We start from the raw sequence: 19186 nt of genomic DNA, 5'->3' as shown, positions 1-19186 counted from the left end.
TCCATTGGCAATAAACTGATTTTAGTTTTAAAATTTAACCTCAATGTCAAAATGCCATTTGCACAATAGGTTACTTGGAAACATCTTTTCAAAGTTTCTAAAATTTGAACTAGGGGAATTATTTTTGTAGGTTACCAACCATTCTGTTCAATTTCATTTTTAATCCAAGGTAAAACAATAACAACAAAGCCCCAAAAAGTTTAACAAATCTCAAAAGGAATAGAAACCCAAGCAGCTTTCAAGACCTCAGCTGCAGCCCACAGACTTAATGTGATCCAGCTATAGTGATTCCCCATCTCTGTCTTTCAATTCAAAATTCCAAATTCTTGGGAGGAAAAAAAAAATCTGACTAGCCCACTTTGGGTCAGTTATGCACCCCTGGATCAGCCAGCTATGGCCTAAGATGCAGAGTCAGGGAATAGAGATGTAGCTGCTAAGGGTCCAGCCTTGAGAACCAGACAAATTCCAGAGAGGGCACGCTGAGCTGGGCAGCTCCACAGACATGTCCACTACACTCGTTTTATTTACTGTGCAGAAGTCCATAACCAATCTGAGTTACATTTACCCGTATTTGATTTGTTTTAGGAATTATCGTATTCTACACATATATGATTCCATTCTTGCTTAAAACTTACCAATAATAATAATATATAGTCTTCAAGGATAGACACCAAAATGTTAACAGTGGTTATCTTTAGATTATGACTGCTATGCATTTTCTTCTGCATCTGAGTTTTTTCTACAATGAATATATAGTACTTATTACTGGCAGAAAACACCTTTCCCCTCTCTTCTGGTTTCTGTGAGGATGGATTTCCACCACATAGTACTGGTCTCCTTTAATTACTTTACCTCTGGAAAGGATGACTCATTTGAGGGTAAATTTGGGAAGAATAAATGGGGTGTGCTCAATTCAGCTCCACCTGAGAGGTTCCATAGAGAACTTAAGTTCTCATCGTTTCTTCTGAGACAGCCTGTCTGCTGCTGCTCAGGACAGGGTGAGTGGTGAGTCTAACTGTCGAGTTCAGTTAGCAAACCCATTTGACTGGCACACTAAAGCATGTCCTCAGCCTTTATCACTAATAAAGGTGATTTTTAGGATCCTTATGTAACTCCTTTGAGTTATTGCTCAATGTTTAGAACATAAACAAGCAAAGGGGTGTTGGTTATTCATTGGGTTCCCTCAGACTCCAAACATGTTTTCAAAATCCTTTTACATCCAATTTTTAAGGAGGAAATAGGTAAAAAGATTCCTCAATTACCAGTATTTTTCCTTTGTCACTTAATTTCACTTTTCTTGCTATCTCCAGCCCTATAATTTACTAATTCATTATGTGCTTAATTTTCATATTCTGATAATGAAATGTTGAAGTCTCACAGAACTTAAAAGTGGGGAAAAATGTAAGGTTATCTAATCCAGTGTATTCACTGCACATAATGAATTGAGGGCGAGAGAGGTTAAGATCAAGGTCACAGGGCTAATTAATGGCAAAACCAAGTCTTCATATCCAAATTTCTTGTCTCTAGTGTTTTTACATATACTGTGACATCTCTTAAGAACAATTCTATTTCTTAACTTCTATAGCATTTCTGCTGGCTTTTTACATATTTTGTTTCTCTGTTCAGATAATCATTCATTCATCATATGATTTCACCAACATGTGTCTCCCATGTTCTTGCTACTGACAAATTGTGAACTAAGGTTCTTTTCAGCTTCTGCTCTGAAATCAACTTTATCTCATGCTGTAACTGGGTAGTCCTGCTTTTCTTGACACTGGGTCATGGCAAGCTAGTTTGTCCCTTAGTAAACTTAAAAGTCAGCCTCATAAGCAACAGATTGTTAGACTTTAGTTTTTAACCAGTAACCATCATTTCATCTTTTTATGTTGATAAATTTAATCAGTCCATGTGCATAAACATAAAAAATGATGCATTTTTGCTATACTCTATTATGCTATAGGTTTATTATTATTCTCCTGTCATTAAAAAAATTAACAGGATTTGTAGATGTAAAACTATTTCTCTTTAAATCGAAAAATAAACTAAGCTGCCTATTGTTTTCCTTTATCAAAAAACTTTAAAATCTTATTTTCCTCATTCATCTTGTTTTCAATTACATATAATATAGAATTTTATTTTTAAAAATTATACGTTTCATGTAAGTGATAAATACATACTGAAGTATATTAAAAGTGGTAATCTTTTACTCCCCTCCTTGCCCCAAAATACCACGCCCCTCCAGAGGTAAGCTCTAAGTAACAGTTTGATATATACTCTTCCATGCCTTTTTCAGTATCTGCAATTGTGCTTTTATCCCCTATTGATTTTCCTAATCTGAAAACATCAGCATATAACTATTCTCGTTATTATCGATTTAAAAATTTATAAACTCTGGAGTGATACAAAATTTACGTTGTTATGTTTGTCCTCCTTACCACTTCATTCTATCCTGGTAAAATCTGAAATATCTTATGGGATTCCACGTGATCACACTGCAATCTCTACTGTGGTCTAAAGGCTTATGCTGTGCAGTGGCCACTAGCCATATGTGCCTATTTAAACTTAAATAAAGAGTAAAGAATTTTCATTTTTATTTTTTTGTAAAACAGGGTCTTTCTCTGTCCCCTAGACTGGAGTGCAGTAGAGTGACCGTAACTTACTTCAGCCTGAAACTCCTGGGCTCAAGCGATTCTCCTGTCTTAGCCTCCCCAGTAGCTAGGACTAATGTGCGCCACTGTATCTGGCTAATGTTTGAAATTTTTTGCAGAGATGAGGTCTTGCTATATTGCCCAAGCTGGTCTTGAACTCCTGGCCCGAAGCGATTCTCCCACCTTGGCCTTCCAAAGTGCTGGGATTACAGGTGTCAGCCACCACTCCCGACCAAAAGTAAACAAAATTTAAAACTCAGTTCCTCAGACCCACTAGCCACATTTTAAGTGACTAGTGGCTACTGTTTTGAACAGCGTTCCAACATTATCACTGCAGAAAGTCCTATTGGACAGTGCTAGTTTGAAAACTTGGTTAATTTTATTTATATAACAGTTACTCTTTGATAACAGCTAACTACTCTGATTAAAGTTAAATACTCTTTGATAAGGTGCTTTCAAAGTTCCATTAGTTTTTCTAAGTGTTTTCAAAACGTTTCCAACTGTAGGAAATTGCATGGTCTGTTATCCAGGAACCTAACGTTTCCTACTAGCTTCACGGGGATTATTTCTTCTTTCAGGTTTAAGGTCCCAAGTTGTTTTTAACTATTACATTTTAAAATCTGCTCTTTTATGCTGGAAAATGTTTAAGGAAGGGAAGAAATTTTTTTGTTGTGGAACACCATAAACTCTCACTAACCATAGTGAGGTGGCCTTTCAGTTCAGCAAAGTTTTCTGTAACTTTTCTCCCTGATTATTTACAAGCTGTATATTCCAACCTTTTCTACTTCTTCTGGTAGTCTTACTTTTTGAAAGCTTATACACCCTTATCAGGTTTTCTAGATACACTGGTTCTATACATATTGTTTTTCTGTTACAATGTTTTGTAAAGTTTCTTTTACATGGTGAACTGTGAAAATTTCCCTATGACTTCTGTTCTGCAATTGATTTTATATGAGAATGCGATTGGGAACTCCTGCCTTTTTTGAATCTTCAGTATCACCTATTTCTTGCACTGTGGCTCCTTCCTGCCCTACATTGCCACCACTGATATTTTTAGTTGTTTTTTTTTTTTAATTTCAGCACATTCCTTTCTACAGATGTTAGCTATTGCACCTCTTGAATACCACATCAATTTGCTTCTATTTGCTTGAGTCACCAAGCAGTGAGTTCTGTGTGGGTGGGTTCCTGTTTCCTTCCGGCTCCCTATTCCCTTCTAATGTTGTGACACTTATTAATTTTAATCAAGTTAGCGTTTTCCTCTGGTTTTCACACTGTTTGAGAAGTTGGTTTTTCTGGGATTTGTTGTCATTCCTATTTGTGTTAGATATCTCCACTATTACTTGCTCTTGCTAGCTTTTCAAAAGCCTCTTTTAGAGATGTGTCTCCTCAAAATGGGTCCAGAATAAAAGGAGCCTAACATATGCATGTAGCTTGCTTTTTAGAAGTTCCTTTTTGAGATTATTATTGGGAAATCAGAATGTTTCCACAAGAAGGAAAAATAAAACAGACAATGGTTATGTCCTCAAACCAGTTTACAAAAGCAGTCTGAAGCGCTATACCTCCATGGCAAAAATCAGTTAGTGTTTGAGCCATAAAGAAAGAAAAACTGGCAGGGAGATAAGAAGGGATCTTTCTTCTTAAGGACACTGCAAGTTCCTAAGACTTTGATATATTTTAGAGAAATACCCCAAATCAGTTTCCTATTCATTAAAGGATCTGAAGAGCATTGTGAGGTGAGGTCTGAAGAGTGAGACCGGACCACACAGATGGGGCCCAGAAAGTGGTGGTGGGGTTAGAAGACTAACAAAAGCTGTCTGCTGTCTCTCACCACTTCTCCAGACCCTGTCCTAGATCAATTCAACACGATCAGAAATGAGATTGGGTTGTTTATTCATTTTTGTAGATAAGGGGTTTTAAGTAGAAGAAAGATCTGTAAGAGAATGGGAAGGAAAGGGAGTTCCTGTGGTCCATCAGGCAGTCCCAGATGCACAATGGTAGGTAAATGACATACACAGCAATGTAAATACGTTGAAGATAGTCTGTAACAATCTCAACAGTTAACCTCTTTGCAGAGCAATCTTTAAGCCATTTGAAATCTCACTGTCAATTGCAGAGGTATATCCAATCATGAGTATTTGAAATTGTCTTTGCTATAATTACAGTCTTATGTTAACCAAAGATATTGAGAAACCCAAATTCTCTCAGACACAATTTTAAACTGCCATAACTGCATCAATCTACTAATTTTTAATCTAACTATACTTGACAAATACGCAAAGATAACATCTGCCTTATCAATGAATATCACGGACTCCAAAAAATGAATAAAGTAGAAAACATCCACAGCTCATTACAGAGGAACTTGTTTTTTAAAAACTGACATATAATTCACATGCCACAAAATTCACAATTTTAAACTGTACAATCCAGTGGTTTTTAATATGTTCACAGAGTTGTGCACCCACCACCACTATTTCAACAACAATATCACCACCTTAAAAGGAAATCCTGTACCATTAGCAGTCACTCCCCACATCCCCTAATAATTCCTCTACTTTCTGTCACTATGGATTTGCCTTTCTGGATATTTCATATAAATGATATCATACTATTTGTGACTTTTTGTATCTGCCTCCTTTCACATGCATTTTTTTCAAGATTTATCCAGGCATAACATATATCAGTAATTCATTTGCTTTTATTAATTTTATGAATGTTTATATCCATAGATCACATTTTATCCATGAGTAGCATTTTATTTATATATACTGTTTTTTTTTGGAAATGGGGTCTTGCTCTGTTATCCAGGCTGGAGTGCAGTGGCACGATCATGGCTCACTGTAGCCTTGAACTCCTGGGCACAAGTGATCCTCCGGCCTCAGTCTCCTGATTAGCTGGGACTACAGGCATATGCTACCATGCCTGGCTAATTTTTAAATTTTTTGTAGAGATGGGGTCTCGCTATGTTTCCTAGGTTGGTCTTGAATTCCTGGCCTCAAGCAGTCCCCCCATGTCAGCCTCCCAAAGTGCTGGGATTACAGGTGTGAGCCACGGCACTCAGCCAGGCTTCCTTTTGTACCTCACTACTACATGCTCCTTTGTACTTGCTTGGTAAATGTTTTTATGGCTTTTAAAAAGCAAAGTGTTATTATTTTCCTAAGAAGATTTGAAATTGGAGAACAAGTAATTTCGATTTCCTTTTTAAGTAAACTCCCACAGAACCTAATAAAGAATAACATTTAGCATAAAGAGATATAAATGAGTAGCTGCCTTCCCTGGATTCATTTTCTCCTCCTGTAAACAGGATATACTGTCAACACTAATAATTCCCATCGGGATAACTTATGTGTAATTAAACAATATCATACACATCTAATTATTACACAGCATAGATGGGGTAGGCAATGAAAAGCTCCTCAACCACAGAAACTGTTGTTTCAGCAAGCCTGCTCTAACGCGCAGTCCAAGGGATTACTTCCATCACTGACCTTTGCAATGTTAATTGCCTGCATGTTCCTGGGAGTCGTCACTTCCTTATGCAGACTTTTTCCCAAAATCAAATCCAGGATTTGTCACTTAATTGGTTCTTAGCGGGGATAACAGAGATAAAACCAAAAATCCAAGATATTTTCCTAAATCCCTATTAAAAATTCTATAAGGATAAACAGGCTAATCCTTCAAAGTCTAAGACTTGGTTCCTGAGTGGATTTTAAAGTATGACACTGTTTAATGTCCCTACCTTCCATAAGATATACTTAAATTTCAAACATTATACTTCTAACATTACCAAGTGGTTTTTTTTTGCTGGTTTTTTTTTTTTTTTTTTTTTGAGACAAGGTCTCACTCTGTCATCCAGGCTGGACTGTAGTGATGCAATCATAGTTCGCTGCAGCCTCAAACTCCTGGGCTCAAGCTCATGCCTCCCATTTCAGCCTCCCAAGTAGCTGGGACTACAGGTACCCACCACCCAGCCCAGCTAAAAAAAAAAAAAAAAAAAAAAAAATTGGCCGGGCGTGGTGGCTCAAGCCTGTAATCCCAGCACTTTGGGAGGCCAAGGCAGGTGGATCACGAGGTCAGGAGATCGAGACCATCTTGGCTAACATGGTGAAACCCCGTCTCTACTAAAAATACAAAAAACTAGCCGGGCGTGGTGGCGGGCGCCTGTAGTCCCAGCTACTCGGAGGCTGAGGCGGGAGAATGGCGTGAACCCGGGAGGCGGAGCTTGCAGTGAGCCAAGATCGCGCCACTGCACTCCAGCCTGGGCGACACAGCGAGACTCCGTCTCAAAAAAAAAAAAAAAAAAAAAAAAAATTTTTTTTTTGTAGAGGTGAGGTCTTGCTATGTTGCCCAAGTTGGTCTCGAACTCTTGCCCTCAAGCGATCCTGCTGCCTTGGCCTCCCAAAGCTCTGGGATTGCTGGGATGATAAGCATAAGCCACTGTGCTCAGCCCTAATATTATGATAGAAATAGAAACCCCTTTAAATTATTGAAGTATTCCAATTGGGGACAACCCCCTACTATATCAAGTACTGGGAGTCTGATGGTCTTGACTCCAAATTTGCTTCTCTGTAGCTTGAGGGAACTGTACTGGCCAAGGCTCTGAGATAGAAAGTACTACTTATTTACTAGTGTCCCCTTCCAAAAAAAGTTCAAGCCTCTAAGTTTAAAAAATGGTTCACATTAGGATTTGTTAAAATTTCCTCAGACTCAAATGGTTAGGGTAGTAAGGGACTTTAGAAATCTACTTTAACCTAATTATTTTACAAATGAAAAGGAGGTAGATAAGAGAGAAAAGACTCGCCCAAATCTCTAGAGTCAGTTGGGAAAACTATTATACTTAAAATAAAAAAGGTACTCAGGCTTCCAGCTGGAAGCGCATTTCATCATACCACCTACTTAAAATGTCTAAGTATGGACACTATTGAAATTCCTCTGTGTTGCAGTGAGCCGAGATCTCACCACTGCACTCCTGCCTGGGCAACAGAGTAAGGCCCTGTCTCAAAGGAAAAAAAAAAAAAAAAAGAAAAGAAAGAAAGAAAAAAAGAAACTCCTCTGCCTTCTAAGAGAAAAAAACAAAAGCAAAATGGATAACTTTCTGATTTAGAAAGTGAGAGTGGATCCCACCTGGGTGACACAGCCAAACCTCATCTCTACCAAAAATATACAAATGAGCCAGGCACAGTGGTGCATGCCTGTGGTCCCAGCTACTTGGGAGGATAAGGTGGGAGGATGGCTGGGGCCTGGGAAGTCGAGGCTGCAGTTAGCAGTGATCACACCACTGCACTTCAGCCTGGGTGACAGAGTGACCCTCTCTCAAAAAAATAAATAAATAAAGTGAGAGTGGGCTGGGTGCAGTGGTTCACGCCTATAATCCCAGTGCTTTGAGAGGCTGAGATGGGAAGACTGCTTGAGCTGAGGAGTTTGAAACCAGCTTGGACAACACAGGGAGACTCTGTCTCTACGAAGTTTTAAAAATTAGCCATGTATGGTGGTGTACACCTGTGGGCCCAGCTACTCTGGAAGCTGAGGTGGAAGGACTGCTTGATCCCAGGAGTTCAAGGCTGCAGTGAGCCATGGCCATGATTGCACCACTGCACTCCAGCCTGGACGACAGAGCAAGACCCTGTCTCAAGAAAATAAAAAAGAGTGAGAATGAAAGGTAGAGGTATCACATTTCATTTCATGAGATAAACGATTTTTACTTTTTTTCTTTTTTTTTTTTTTTTTTTTTTGAGACAGAGTTTGGTTCTGTCGCCCAGTCTGGAGTACAAGTGGCGTGATCTCGGCTCACTGCAATCTCTGCCTCCCGGTTCAAAGCGATTCTCCTGCCTCAGAATCCCCAGTAGCTGGGACTACATGCGTGTGCCACCATACCCTGCTAAGTTTTGTATTTTTAGTAGAGACGGGTTTTCGCTATGTTAGCCAGGATGGTCTCAATCTCCTGACCTCGTTATCCGCCTGCCTCGGCCTCCCAAAGTGCTGGGATTACAGGCGTGAGCCACCATGCCCAGCGAGATAAACGACTTTTTCTTAAGTATCATTCGATAGTTCAGGTTTTAAAAGTTGCCAGTAAAGTATAAATGTCAAGATGGTCTTGCCTGGAGGCTAAGCAAAATGAACCAGATCTTCCCTGCAATCTGAAGGTTTTTCACCATAATGAACTACGGCGGCTATTGATAGCCCAAAGCTATCCCCATTCCTCTTTTCCATAAACAAAGTCTATAGTCCCTCAGACAGAAGAATGGGCATGTGTCCTAAGATTGGCTAATCAAGCACCTCACATCACTGGCACAGTCTAAGTAGGGCCAACCAGAATCCTCCCTGGGAACTATGTGACACAAATGCTGAGAAAAATAAACACCCTCCCTGTTTCCCACCATGTGGAGAGCCCAAGACCAACATTCAAAGAGAAACAGACAAGCAGAGATGAGAGAAAGCAAGAGAATCTGGCAGCGTCAACTCCTTGGTTCTCATTCCTGAGCTAGTTTCTTTGTAAATTAATCCTGTATCTGTATCAACTACAGAGGCCAGAAAATTCCTTTTTTGCTTAAAATAGTTTGAATTGGTTTTTGTCCCTTGCAATTCCAAAATGCTAATCTATACTTACCCCAAGAGAGAGGGCTGGATATACACTGCCCTTAATGCAGGGAAATCAATACATTTTTGTTAAATTTTTAAAATTTGGATGCCTTTAGACAGGCTCTCTATTATGTCTTCTATCTATCACTCCCAATATCCTACACCCACCAACTTCACTATTTCTATTACATAAACCCTGAAAGCATCTGATTTTGCCAGTGCTTCCTCAGGATGTCCCTAGAATTTTTAAAAATCCTAATACAAGCTTGTTTCAGTTGATTTTCCAAAGTCGAATACAAAATATATTCAAGGTAATATAAGTTAAATGAGATTTTACCCAATCTAGAACATCAAAAAGCCTAGGTATCAACACTTTAGTACGTGAGGAGGCAAAATTTCAAAATTTAACACGAATCCAATGGAGGTATGCTACTTCAATATAATTTAGTTGCATGTTTTTCTTTATACCAATGGAAATCAATAACAACAATAAACCTCAGGACCTACCTCCAATAAGGCTCCAGTTTGAAAGAATTTCAAAGGCTTTTCAATTGAATAATAAAGGCTATGGTAGCTACCCTTAGCCAGGTATGCTCGGACCAGACCAACCGCTATAACCAGCCACCTAGTAAAAGAGAAAAGAGCAATCAGGAAAATATAAAAATAAAAAAAGTAGGATTTAGGTTAATAGACAGCTGTGGCAATAAAAGATATTGCTAAAGGTGACCTCAAGCATCAGTAATCTGGATTTATGGATGATAGCTCTCAAATGCCAAGCTGTAATGCACTGAAATGTTGCAACACCAACAGCACCTTACCAAGAGGGCTCAGTGAAAGCATAGTGGCACCTCACCCATCTGGAGCTCATTTTTTTTGGCAACTTTGCTATTGAGAACAAGGCCAAAAGGAAAGGAATAAGCTAAAATGGTCCTTGTGCCACTAAATTAGGTGCCAAGAAAATCTAAGACGAGAAAAAAATAGTTAAAGGAAAATTTTAAACAGCCTGTGCAATTAAAGGGTTTTTAATAATTATAGGGTAGAAAGAAGATCCTTTAAACTATTTTTATAATTGTCTCACTGGAACAATTACCCATACCTTAAAATCTATCCTTTTAAAATTAAGAATAAAGGGCTCTTGTTAAAAAAAAAAAAAAAAAGTTTTTTAGCCAAATTTCCCCAAATCAACTCAGAAATGAAAGCCAGATCAATACAAATCATAAAACAGGAAAGCACTTAAGCATACAGCCGTGAATGTTATATTTTTGTTCCACTGTCCTTCTCAAAAATAAACATAATGTTTTGTTAAGTTCCATAATAAAACAAATGGACCTTTTTATTAAGGTATGTCTCCTGGAAGGATTTAGATCAATGTATAGTATCAACTAGGCAATGGGGTGTGTGTGGTCTATGCTATTTCCAAAAACTATCATATAAGGACATCAAATAAGAGTTTGTAAAAGAAGAAATTATTTAATGGTGTAACTGGTACAACCATTAACAGCCTTTTAAAAAAAAAAAAAGCTTACTTTGCTCTCACAATCCCAATTTATCTTCCTGGTTTAAGACACCACTCCTTACCCTCCACCCCATTCTCTATGTTCATTGCTCAGGAATACACTTCTTTCTTCTTACCAATGTACCTTAAAATCCCTCTCCAGTCCAATGCCCTCACCAGCCCTTGCTAAGACAACAAGAATTACATATATAAATATTAATACACACAGAGAGATTCCTGGATGTTCTTTTAAAAATCAATCTATGTGACCACTGATGTGATATAAAGCTTGTATCTGTACTAGTTCTTCATTGACCTGAGTCAAGAGAAATGATTTCCAGATCCGGAACTTCTACTAACAAGTTCTATGATCTCATGCAAGTCACAACTTCTCTGAGCCTAGGTTTCAACACTTACCATTTCTAATACTAGCAATACATGTATGATCCTCCCACGATGTATTTTCTTTTTTTTTGAAAAAAAAAGCAAGGTGCTGAATTGTAAAAATAATAATATATTGGCATTTGTCTTATTTTAAAAAGGGGTAGGGGGATGTATAAACATATTTGCTTGCATCAGCATCTTAAGGATATACAAAATTAACTGCCTCGAGGGAGGGGATCTGGGTAGAAGGGAAAGGTGGGAGGAAAGATTTTCACTGTATTCCCTTATGTTTTTCATTTTGAACCCTGCCAATGTATCACCTACTTTAAAACTAAATAAAAATGGATATTCACTATACAATTCTTTCAACTCTTCTGTATGTTTGAAATTTTTCATAAAATGTTAGGACTTCTTTAAAAATTACAAATGAAGATAACTTAAAAATATATAACAAATTGTCTGATCCTGTGATCCTCCTCACCAAAATGACGAGATAAAGAATTGCAGAGCTGAAGGAACCTTCATCACCCAGCCCAACCCTTCAGTTTTACAGATGAAAACACGGAGGCTAGAGAAATAAGATGATTTATCCAAAGTCACACAGCTAGTTAGTGGCAGAGCTTGAACTAAAAACCCGCCGGGATAAGGGATGGACTAAAATGAGGGAGACAGAAGATGGGTAAAACCGTTTCGAGGGTCTATTCTCCCCCTCCCCAGTAACTCTGCCTTCTACTCCCCAGCTTCTTCTCCACCCCAACCCATCCTGAAAGTCTGAACTCATCTAAAACTCAGCTCTGCTTATGTCGCTGGCCAAAAACTTTGAACTCTTTCCCAATACCTTTCGGATTAAAGCGCAGTCCAGATTTTGAAAACAGCCGCCCAAATGAATGGTCACCCTGCAGCCACAGCTCCTCCACTCCCTAGGCTGGCGCCGTTCACCATCCGAGCCTGGTCGCCCGGGATGGGCTCCGCGAGGCAGGTCATCCGGCCGCCGCCCCGGGCCCCGCACCTGTGGCCAGCCCCACCTTTTCTCCCGCGGCCCTCGCGAGCCAGCGCCCGGCAGCCGTCCCCGCGCCCCAGTGCCTGGGAACTTGGCTCGACCCCCAGCGCAGGAGGGAGCTCGCGGGCAGCCACCGGGGCCGATTCAGCGCTCGGCCGCCCTCAGCGACCAGGTACCGGGTCCCGGGCACCGCCCGCCCGGGATGCACTGCCTGCGGCGGGCCGCGCCGCTGGCCGCAGCGCTCCCTCCCCGGCCGCGCTGGCTCCCCGCCTCCCCGCCTCCCCGCCTCCCCGAGCCCCAGACTCACCCGGCTGTCATCACCACATTGTAGATAACCAGGTACGCCGTGGCCAGGGGCCCCGGGCCCTTCTTCTTCCGCGTGCCGCTGGCGTCCCCGGCCCCGGCCCTGCCACCGCCGCCCCCATTCCCCTTCGCCGCTGCAGTCGCCGCCGCTGCCGCCATGTCAAGTGCCCGAAGCCCGCTCTCGCAGCGCGAGCGGCTCTGGCCGGACTGTACGAGGCGAGGGGGCGGAGGGAGGGACGAGGGAGAGGCGGGGCCGGGGCCGCGGGGCGGAGCCGGGACAGGTCCACGGCAGCCGCCATCTTGGCTGAGGGCAAAGATGGTCCTGGCGCTTCCGTCCCTCGGCTTGCCTCAATTGCCACTGCCATTTTGGATCAGGGTAATTCCCGCCTCTTGCGCGCTCCCGGTTACAACCTGGGCGCCATCTTGGATTAGTTCAATGTGGCCACCCTCGCCAGGCCTGCTGCCTCTGCCAGCTGGATGTTGCGTCGTCTCTCGCTATTCGCCCTCCTGTAATCACCGCCTCCATGTTGAATCAAAACAATTGTGCTTTCGTTCTCCCTTCTTCAATGGCCCTACCTTCACACCTAAACACTATCGCTCCGGTATCCTGCCATTTTGAATCAGGGCGGTTGACGGTGGATTCACTTCCCATCAATCCTTGAGGCTGCATGGACCAGCCCTTTGCTAGGTGCGCTTTACTTCCAACCCGTAGCCGGGTTGGAGATTCCACCTCCGAAGTTTTCTTTCTGACTTTTGATTTTACATTCCTAGTACAGTGGAGAAGCCCAGGAGGCCTAGAATCCAGTGTCGTCCGTGAGGTTTGGGCAGGTGTTCAAGTGCATCTTCCAGCCTGAGACCACATGGACTCGCTCATCGTGAGGGCGAGAAGAGGATAAGCCCATTGGGCTGTCGGCTGAGAGTGAGGTGCGGGGTAAGGGAGTAGATTTATAGATATAGTGACTAAAAATAAAAGGATGTTGGCTTAGGTGGAAAACCTGTCTGCTTTGGGAAGCTGGAGCAGCTTGTGGGCACTGCTTCAACCAGCTGACCCCACTTTCCATTCATTGCTTTGTTTCAGGAGGTTCTTTATTTGTAAACGTCCCCTGCAATTTTTTACACCCAAGCAGCTCCTTAAATGTATTACTGTATATGTGGTAGTATAAAATATATATGGGTTCATTCCAGCAAGTACTTATGGAGCGTCCACAAAGTTGCCCTGGAGTTCATGGCACTAAGTGAAAGAGACAAAGTCATCGGTCTCCCAGGGTATATAGAGCAGCGGCCCCTAACTTTTTGGGCACCAGGGACCGGTTTCGTGGTGGGGGATGGATGATGGTTTCAGGAAGATTCAAAGGCATTACATTTATCATTAGATTCTCATAAGGAGCATACAACTTAGATCTCTCCAATGCGCAGTTCACAATAGGGTTCGCTCCCCTCTGAGAATGTGATGCCACCGCTGATCTGAGGGAGGCGGAGCTCAGGAGGTAATGCTCCCTTGCTTGCTGCTCACCTCCTGCTGTGCCTCCTGGTTCCTAACAGGCCACGGACTGGTACTATCCGCAGCCTGGGGCTTAAGGACCCCTGAGGGAACCAGACGAAAATGCTCGTATTAGTTGGTGAGAAGTGGTATCAGGAAGTTATTACAATAATCCAGCTATAGTGATAGTGGTGTGGGCCAGAGTGGTGGAGATCGAGGTGATGACAACAACAATGAATTCTGGGCATATTTTAGAAGTAGAATCATAAGATTTGTGGCTATATTAGTTTTGGAGTGTGAGGTCAAAGGCATTTTGAGCAACTTGTAAGAAACTGTTTTTAAGGCGGAAGTCAGGAATTTTGTTTTTTATATGTTGAATTTGAAATCCTTATTAAACATCCAAGTGGAGAGGCTGGATAGACAATTAGATTTAGACCCTGAGGTTCGGGAAGGAAGTCCAATGGGCTGGAAATATAAATTTGAGAGTTGTCAACCTAAAATAATAAAAAAGGTAAGAATCTAGTTGAAAGGAAGTTTATTCAAGCGTAAACGTTGAAGATGGCTACCTGGGAGTGTAGATTCAAGTTACCGTAAATATACACTCTGATTAGCAGCAGTTATGAGTGGGTTTTTAAAGGAAAAAGAGGCAATTTCTAGGTTGTTTACTAAGAATTTACATTAAAATTACATCAGCTATTGATTGGCTATAAACTATTATTTGTATCACAGATTCCAGGAACATGAAGATAAAGGGTGAGGCTCAGAATGGGTGAGGTGAGGAACAGAATGTCTAAACAATTGCCCCCAGGCAAACTCCTGTTTCTCTGGGCCTGATAAGTTTTTGCATACCTCACATAGCTCAGACAGCTCAAAGCTGTTAGAGCCATTTATCTTTTCTCAGAGTTCTGAGGGGGGTTGTGGTATTTAAATCCATGACACTGTAATCACCCAATACGTTCTTCCTGCCCACTGCACAGACAAAATCAATTCATGGAGACCATGGCATTGCAATAAAGAGTTTAATTGACATGAGATGGAGTTATTACTCAAAATCTCCCCCAAAAGTCAGAGGCTAGGGTTTTCCAAGAATAGTTTGGCTAAGATCTGAGAGCTATAGTCAAAAAACAAACACACACACACACAAACAGTTTGGCAAACAGGAAGCTGGAGGAATGGGTGCTGCTGATTGGTTGGGAATGCAATTATAGGGATGCAATTAATGGGTGCTGCTGATTGGTTGGGAATGCAATTATAGGGATGTGGAAAATGGTCCTCCTGCACTAAGCCTACTTCTGGGTGGAGGCCACAGGACTGGTTGAGCCAAGAGTCAAAGGTCCCAGTGGGGTCGTTGGCCATCCGAAATGCAGAAGCCTGAAAGGTTATCTCAAAAGGCCAATCTTAGGTTCTACAATTGGGAGAGCTGCAAATCTTGTGACCTCTGCAATAGTGGCTGGTAATCTATTTAACTTAACGAAGCCTATGTCTTAGCAGAATTCAAGCTCCTCTTATCCTTCTAACCTGGTGGCTTTTCATTAGTTTTACAAAAGTGGTTTAGTTTTGGGGAGGGGCTATTATCACTTAAACTATAAACTAAGTTTCTCCCAAAGTTAGCTTGGTCCAAGCCCAGGAATGACCAAGGGCAGTATTGGAGGTTAAAGGTGAGAAAGGAAAACGCCAGATTCACTGAGCCAAAGGGAAAAGTCAAGCTGGGAACTGGGTCACACAAACCTGCCTCCCATTTGGTTCCTAAATAAGATGGCTACAAAGATAAAAGCTATATACTTCCCTCACATTTTGCCCACAAGTAAATTCCTTTTAGGCCCAAAGATCTTTACTCTAAAACAGTTCTGTTGAATTTCAACCTGGCAATATAAGTTGATGTCTTCACAGGTATGAGACATAGGACAGAACTCAAGGTTTTCCCTCTGCTCACCTGAGACAAATGCATATCTGATTGCTTCCTCTGCCCTATTGTCTATGTTATCTTATGTAAAAATACAGATTAACTGAGCCAGATGAAGGCATGAATATTTCCTCCACACCCCCCTCACATGAAAATTGTGTATTCCGCAGGGCATGGTGGCTCAAGCCTGTAATCCCAGCACTTTGGGAGGCTGAGACGGGTGGATCACGAGGTCAGGAGATAGAGACCATCCTGGCTAACACGGTGAAACCCCGTCTCTACTAAGAAATACAAAAAAAAAAACTAGCCGGGCGAGGTGGCAGGCGCCTGTAGTCCCAGCTACTTGGGAGGCTGAGGCCGGAGAATGGCGTGAACCCGGGAGGCGGAGCTTGCAGTAAGCTGAGATCCGGCCACTGCACTCCAGCCTGGGCTGCAGAGTGAGACTCCGTCTCAAAAAAAAAAAAAAAAAAGAAAATTGTGTATTCAAAAGGATGCAACTGTTTTGTCTTTTTATCTACTGACACAATTTAAAAATATTTTTCAGCTGGGTGCAGTGGCTCATGCCTGTAATCCCAGCACTTTGGGAGGCCAGGCAGGCGGATCATGAGGTCAGGAGTTTGAGACCAGCCTGGCCAGTATGGTGAAACCCCATCTTTACTAAAAATACAAAAATTAGCTGGGCGTGGTGATGCACACCTGTAGTCCCAGCTACTTGGGAGACCAAGGCAAGAGAATCGCTTGATCCAGGGAGTTGGAGGTTGCAGTGAGCCAAGATTGCGCCGCTGCACTCCAGCCTGGTGACAGAGCAAGACTCCATCTCAAAAAAAAAAAAAAAAAAAAAAAATTTATCTTCCCCCAATATCCACCCTTTCCCCTTTAAGTACTGAAGCCCTCAAAATAATCTTTGGAGATAAGCATATACCTGCTTCCCTGGCATGCATCCTTTACTATGGCAAATAAACCTCCTAAAATGATTGAGACTTGCCTTGGTCATGTTCTTTGATTTGCAAAGGCAAGATGGGGGCTGGTTAGATCAGATCTCTTTCAGTCATAATTTTCTCACTGTTACAATTCTTGCAAAAGCAGTTTCAAGACCTCAAGAGATGAAGTGAGAGGTATAAATTGACAATTGTCAGGGTCCCATCCTTTTCCACCATTGTTGCAGATTGTTTAGAGATTCTGTTGCCTCTGTTCCTTGTTCAGGAAAACAAGGCAGTTTTCCTGAATTTTTTCTTTTTTTTCTTTTTTCTTTTTTTTTTTTTTTGGAGACAGAGTCTTGCTCTTGTCCCCCAGACTGGAGTGCGATGGCACAATCTCAGCTCACTGCAACCTCCGCCTCCCGGGTTCAGGCGATTCTCCTGCCTCAGCCTTCCAAGTGGCTGGGATTACAGGTGCCTGCCCCAATGCCTGGCTAATTTTTGTATGTTTAGTAGAGACGGGGTTTCACCATGTTGGCCAGGCTGGTTTCGAAGTCCTGACCTCAGGTGATCCACCCACCTCAGCCTCCCAAAGTGCTGGGATTACAGGCATGAGCCACCACGCCCGACCTTCCTGAATTTTTTAAAGTGCAAGTTGGTGAGCCCAACTTGCACACTGTAATCAGAGGGCAAAACAATTTCTTTGCAAAAGAAATAAAGAAGTGAACCATTTTACAAAACCAAGTAATCATTCATCTGAAAGCTTCTTTCATTCATTTGACTGATTTTTTTTCAATATAATCTACTTAATGGGAAAGTAGAAGGAGGCAGGAGTGCATACAGTTCTGTTCAGTTGGAAGTCAATTTAAAACTCAATGTATCTTCTTTCAGTCACTTCAGCCCAATTCCAGGCTGTTCTTTACAGCAGCGATCTCCAACCTTTTTGGCACCAGGGACTGGTTTCATGGAAGACAATTTTTCTGTGTACTGGAGAGGGAATGGTTTCAGGATGAAACTGTTTCACTTCAGATCAACAGGCATTAAGTGGAGCATGCAACCTAGATCCCTTGGATGCACGGTTCACGATAGGGTTTGTGTTCCTCTGAGAATATAATGCTGCTGTTGATCTGGCAGGAGGTGGAGCTCAGGTGGTAATGCTCACTTGCCTGCTGCTCACCTCCTGCTGTGTGGCTGGATTCCTAACAGGCCATGGACCTGTACCAGTCTGTGGCCCAGGGGTTGGGGACCCCTGCTCTACAGTATAGCCAGAGTGATCTTTTTCACATACAAGCTTGTTAATGTCTACTACCTTCCTCTACCCGACCCCCTAAAGATATTTAAATGGCTTTTGATGACACTTAGGATAAAGCATATAATATTTAATGTGGTATACAAAAATCTGCATAGGCTAGAGCCTACCTGCCTCCTCAGACTCACCATGCCCCTCCTAGTCATACTGGCCTCATCTTAGGTCTTCCATCAAGCAATACTCCTTTTTTGCCTCAGGGAATTTGCATGTGCTGTTCCAGTCATGCCTTCCCAATAGTCCCCCAAAGTTTTAACTCATTCCAGCATTAACTCAAAAGTCCAAGTTCAAAGTCTGATCTGAGACAAGGCAAGTCCCTATCACCTGCAAGCCTGTACAATCAAAAACAAGTTAGTTACTTCCAAGATACAATGCGGGTATAGGCATTGGGTAAATGTTCCCCTTCCACATGGGAGAAATTGGCCAAAACAAAGGGCCCACGCAAGTCTGAAACCTGGTTGGGTAGTCATTAAATATTAAACCTCTTAAATAATCTCCTTTGACTCCATGTCTCATATCCAGTGCATGCCGATTCAAGAGGTGGGCTCCTAAGGCTTTGGGCAGCTCTGCCCTTGTAGCTCTGCAGGGTACAGCCCCCAAGGCTGCTTTCATGGGCTGGAGTTGAATGCCTGCAGCTTTTCCAGGTCCAGAGTGCAAGCTGTTGGTGGATCTACCATTCTGGGGTCTGGAGGACAGTGGCCCTATTCTCACAGATCCACTAGGTAGTACCCCAGTGGGCACTCTGTATGGATACTCCAACCCCACATTTCCCTTTTCTGCTGCCCTAGTAGAAATTCTCTGTGAGGGCTCCGCCCATGCAGCAGACTTCTGACTGGACATCCAGTCATTTCCATACATCCTCTGAAATCTAGGCGTAGGTTTCTAAACCTCAGCTCTTGGCTTCTGCAAACTTGTAGGCCCAACACCACATAAAAGCTGCAAGAGCTTGGGGCTTGCATCCTCTGAAGCAATGGCCCAAGCTGTACCTTGGCCTCTTTTAGCCATGAGCTGGAGTGGCTGGGACACAGGGAACCATATCTTGAGGCTGCACACAGCAGTAGACCCCTGGGCCTGCCTAGCCCAGGAAACCATTTTTCCCTCCTAGGCCTCTAGGTCTTTGATGGGAGGGGCTGTCCTGAAGATCTCTGAGATTCCCTGGAGACATTTTCCC

At 42.3% G+C, this 19186-nt stretch overlaps 1 protein-coding gene and 1 long non-coding RNA gene across 6 annotated transcripts in view; one reads left to right on the top strand and one right to left on the bottom strand.

The window, feature by feature from the left end:
• The window catches only part of LOC105470267 (3-hydroxyacyl-CoA dehydratase 2), a 96557-nt gene extending 83964 nt beyond the window's left edge, over positions 1-12593 (bottom strand). Inside the window, exons 1-2 of one of the 3 annotated variants that reach the window (XM_011722074.2) lie at positions 12414-12593; positions 9735-9852 (exon numbers count right to left, since the gene is read on the bottom strand). In XM_011722074.2, the coding sequence (XP_011720376.1) occupies positions 9735-9852; positions 12414-12568 (273 nt within the window). In that variant the 5' untranslated portion in view covers positions 12569-12593. Of the gene's footprint in view, positions 1-9734; positions 9853-11944; positions 12162-12413 lie in introns of those variants that run through there. The other 2 variants (XM_071092342.1, XM_024789272.2) reach the window with 2 other exon arrangements.
• Positions 12222-19186, top strand: part of LOC105470264 (uncharacterized) — a 36265-nt gene continuing 29300 nt past the window's right edge. Inside the window, exons 1-2 of one of the 3 annotated variants that reach the window (XR_011620310.1) lie at positions 12222-12445; positions 13186-13340. This is a non-coding gene — a long non-coding RNA (uncharacterized lncRNA). Of the gene's footprint in view, positions 12446-12927; positions 13098-13180; positions 13341-19186 lie in introns of those variants that run through there. The other 2 variants (XR_011620308.1, XR_011620309.1) reach the window with 2 other exon arrangements.

The sequence above is a fragment of the Macaca nemestrina genome, chromosome 2 (assembly GCF_043159975.1).
Source record: "Macaca nemestrina isolate mMacNem1 chromosome 2, mMacNem.hap1, whole genome shotgun sequence".
In the NCBI taxonomy this organism is placed as follows: domain Eukaryota; kingdom Metazoa; phylum Chordata; class Mammalia; order Primates; family Cercopithecidae; genus Macaca; species Macaca nemestrina.
Note: the sequence above shows the minus strand (reverse complement) of the source record. Positions and strands in the feature narration are given on the sequence as shown.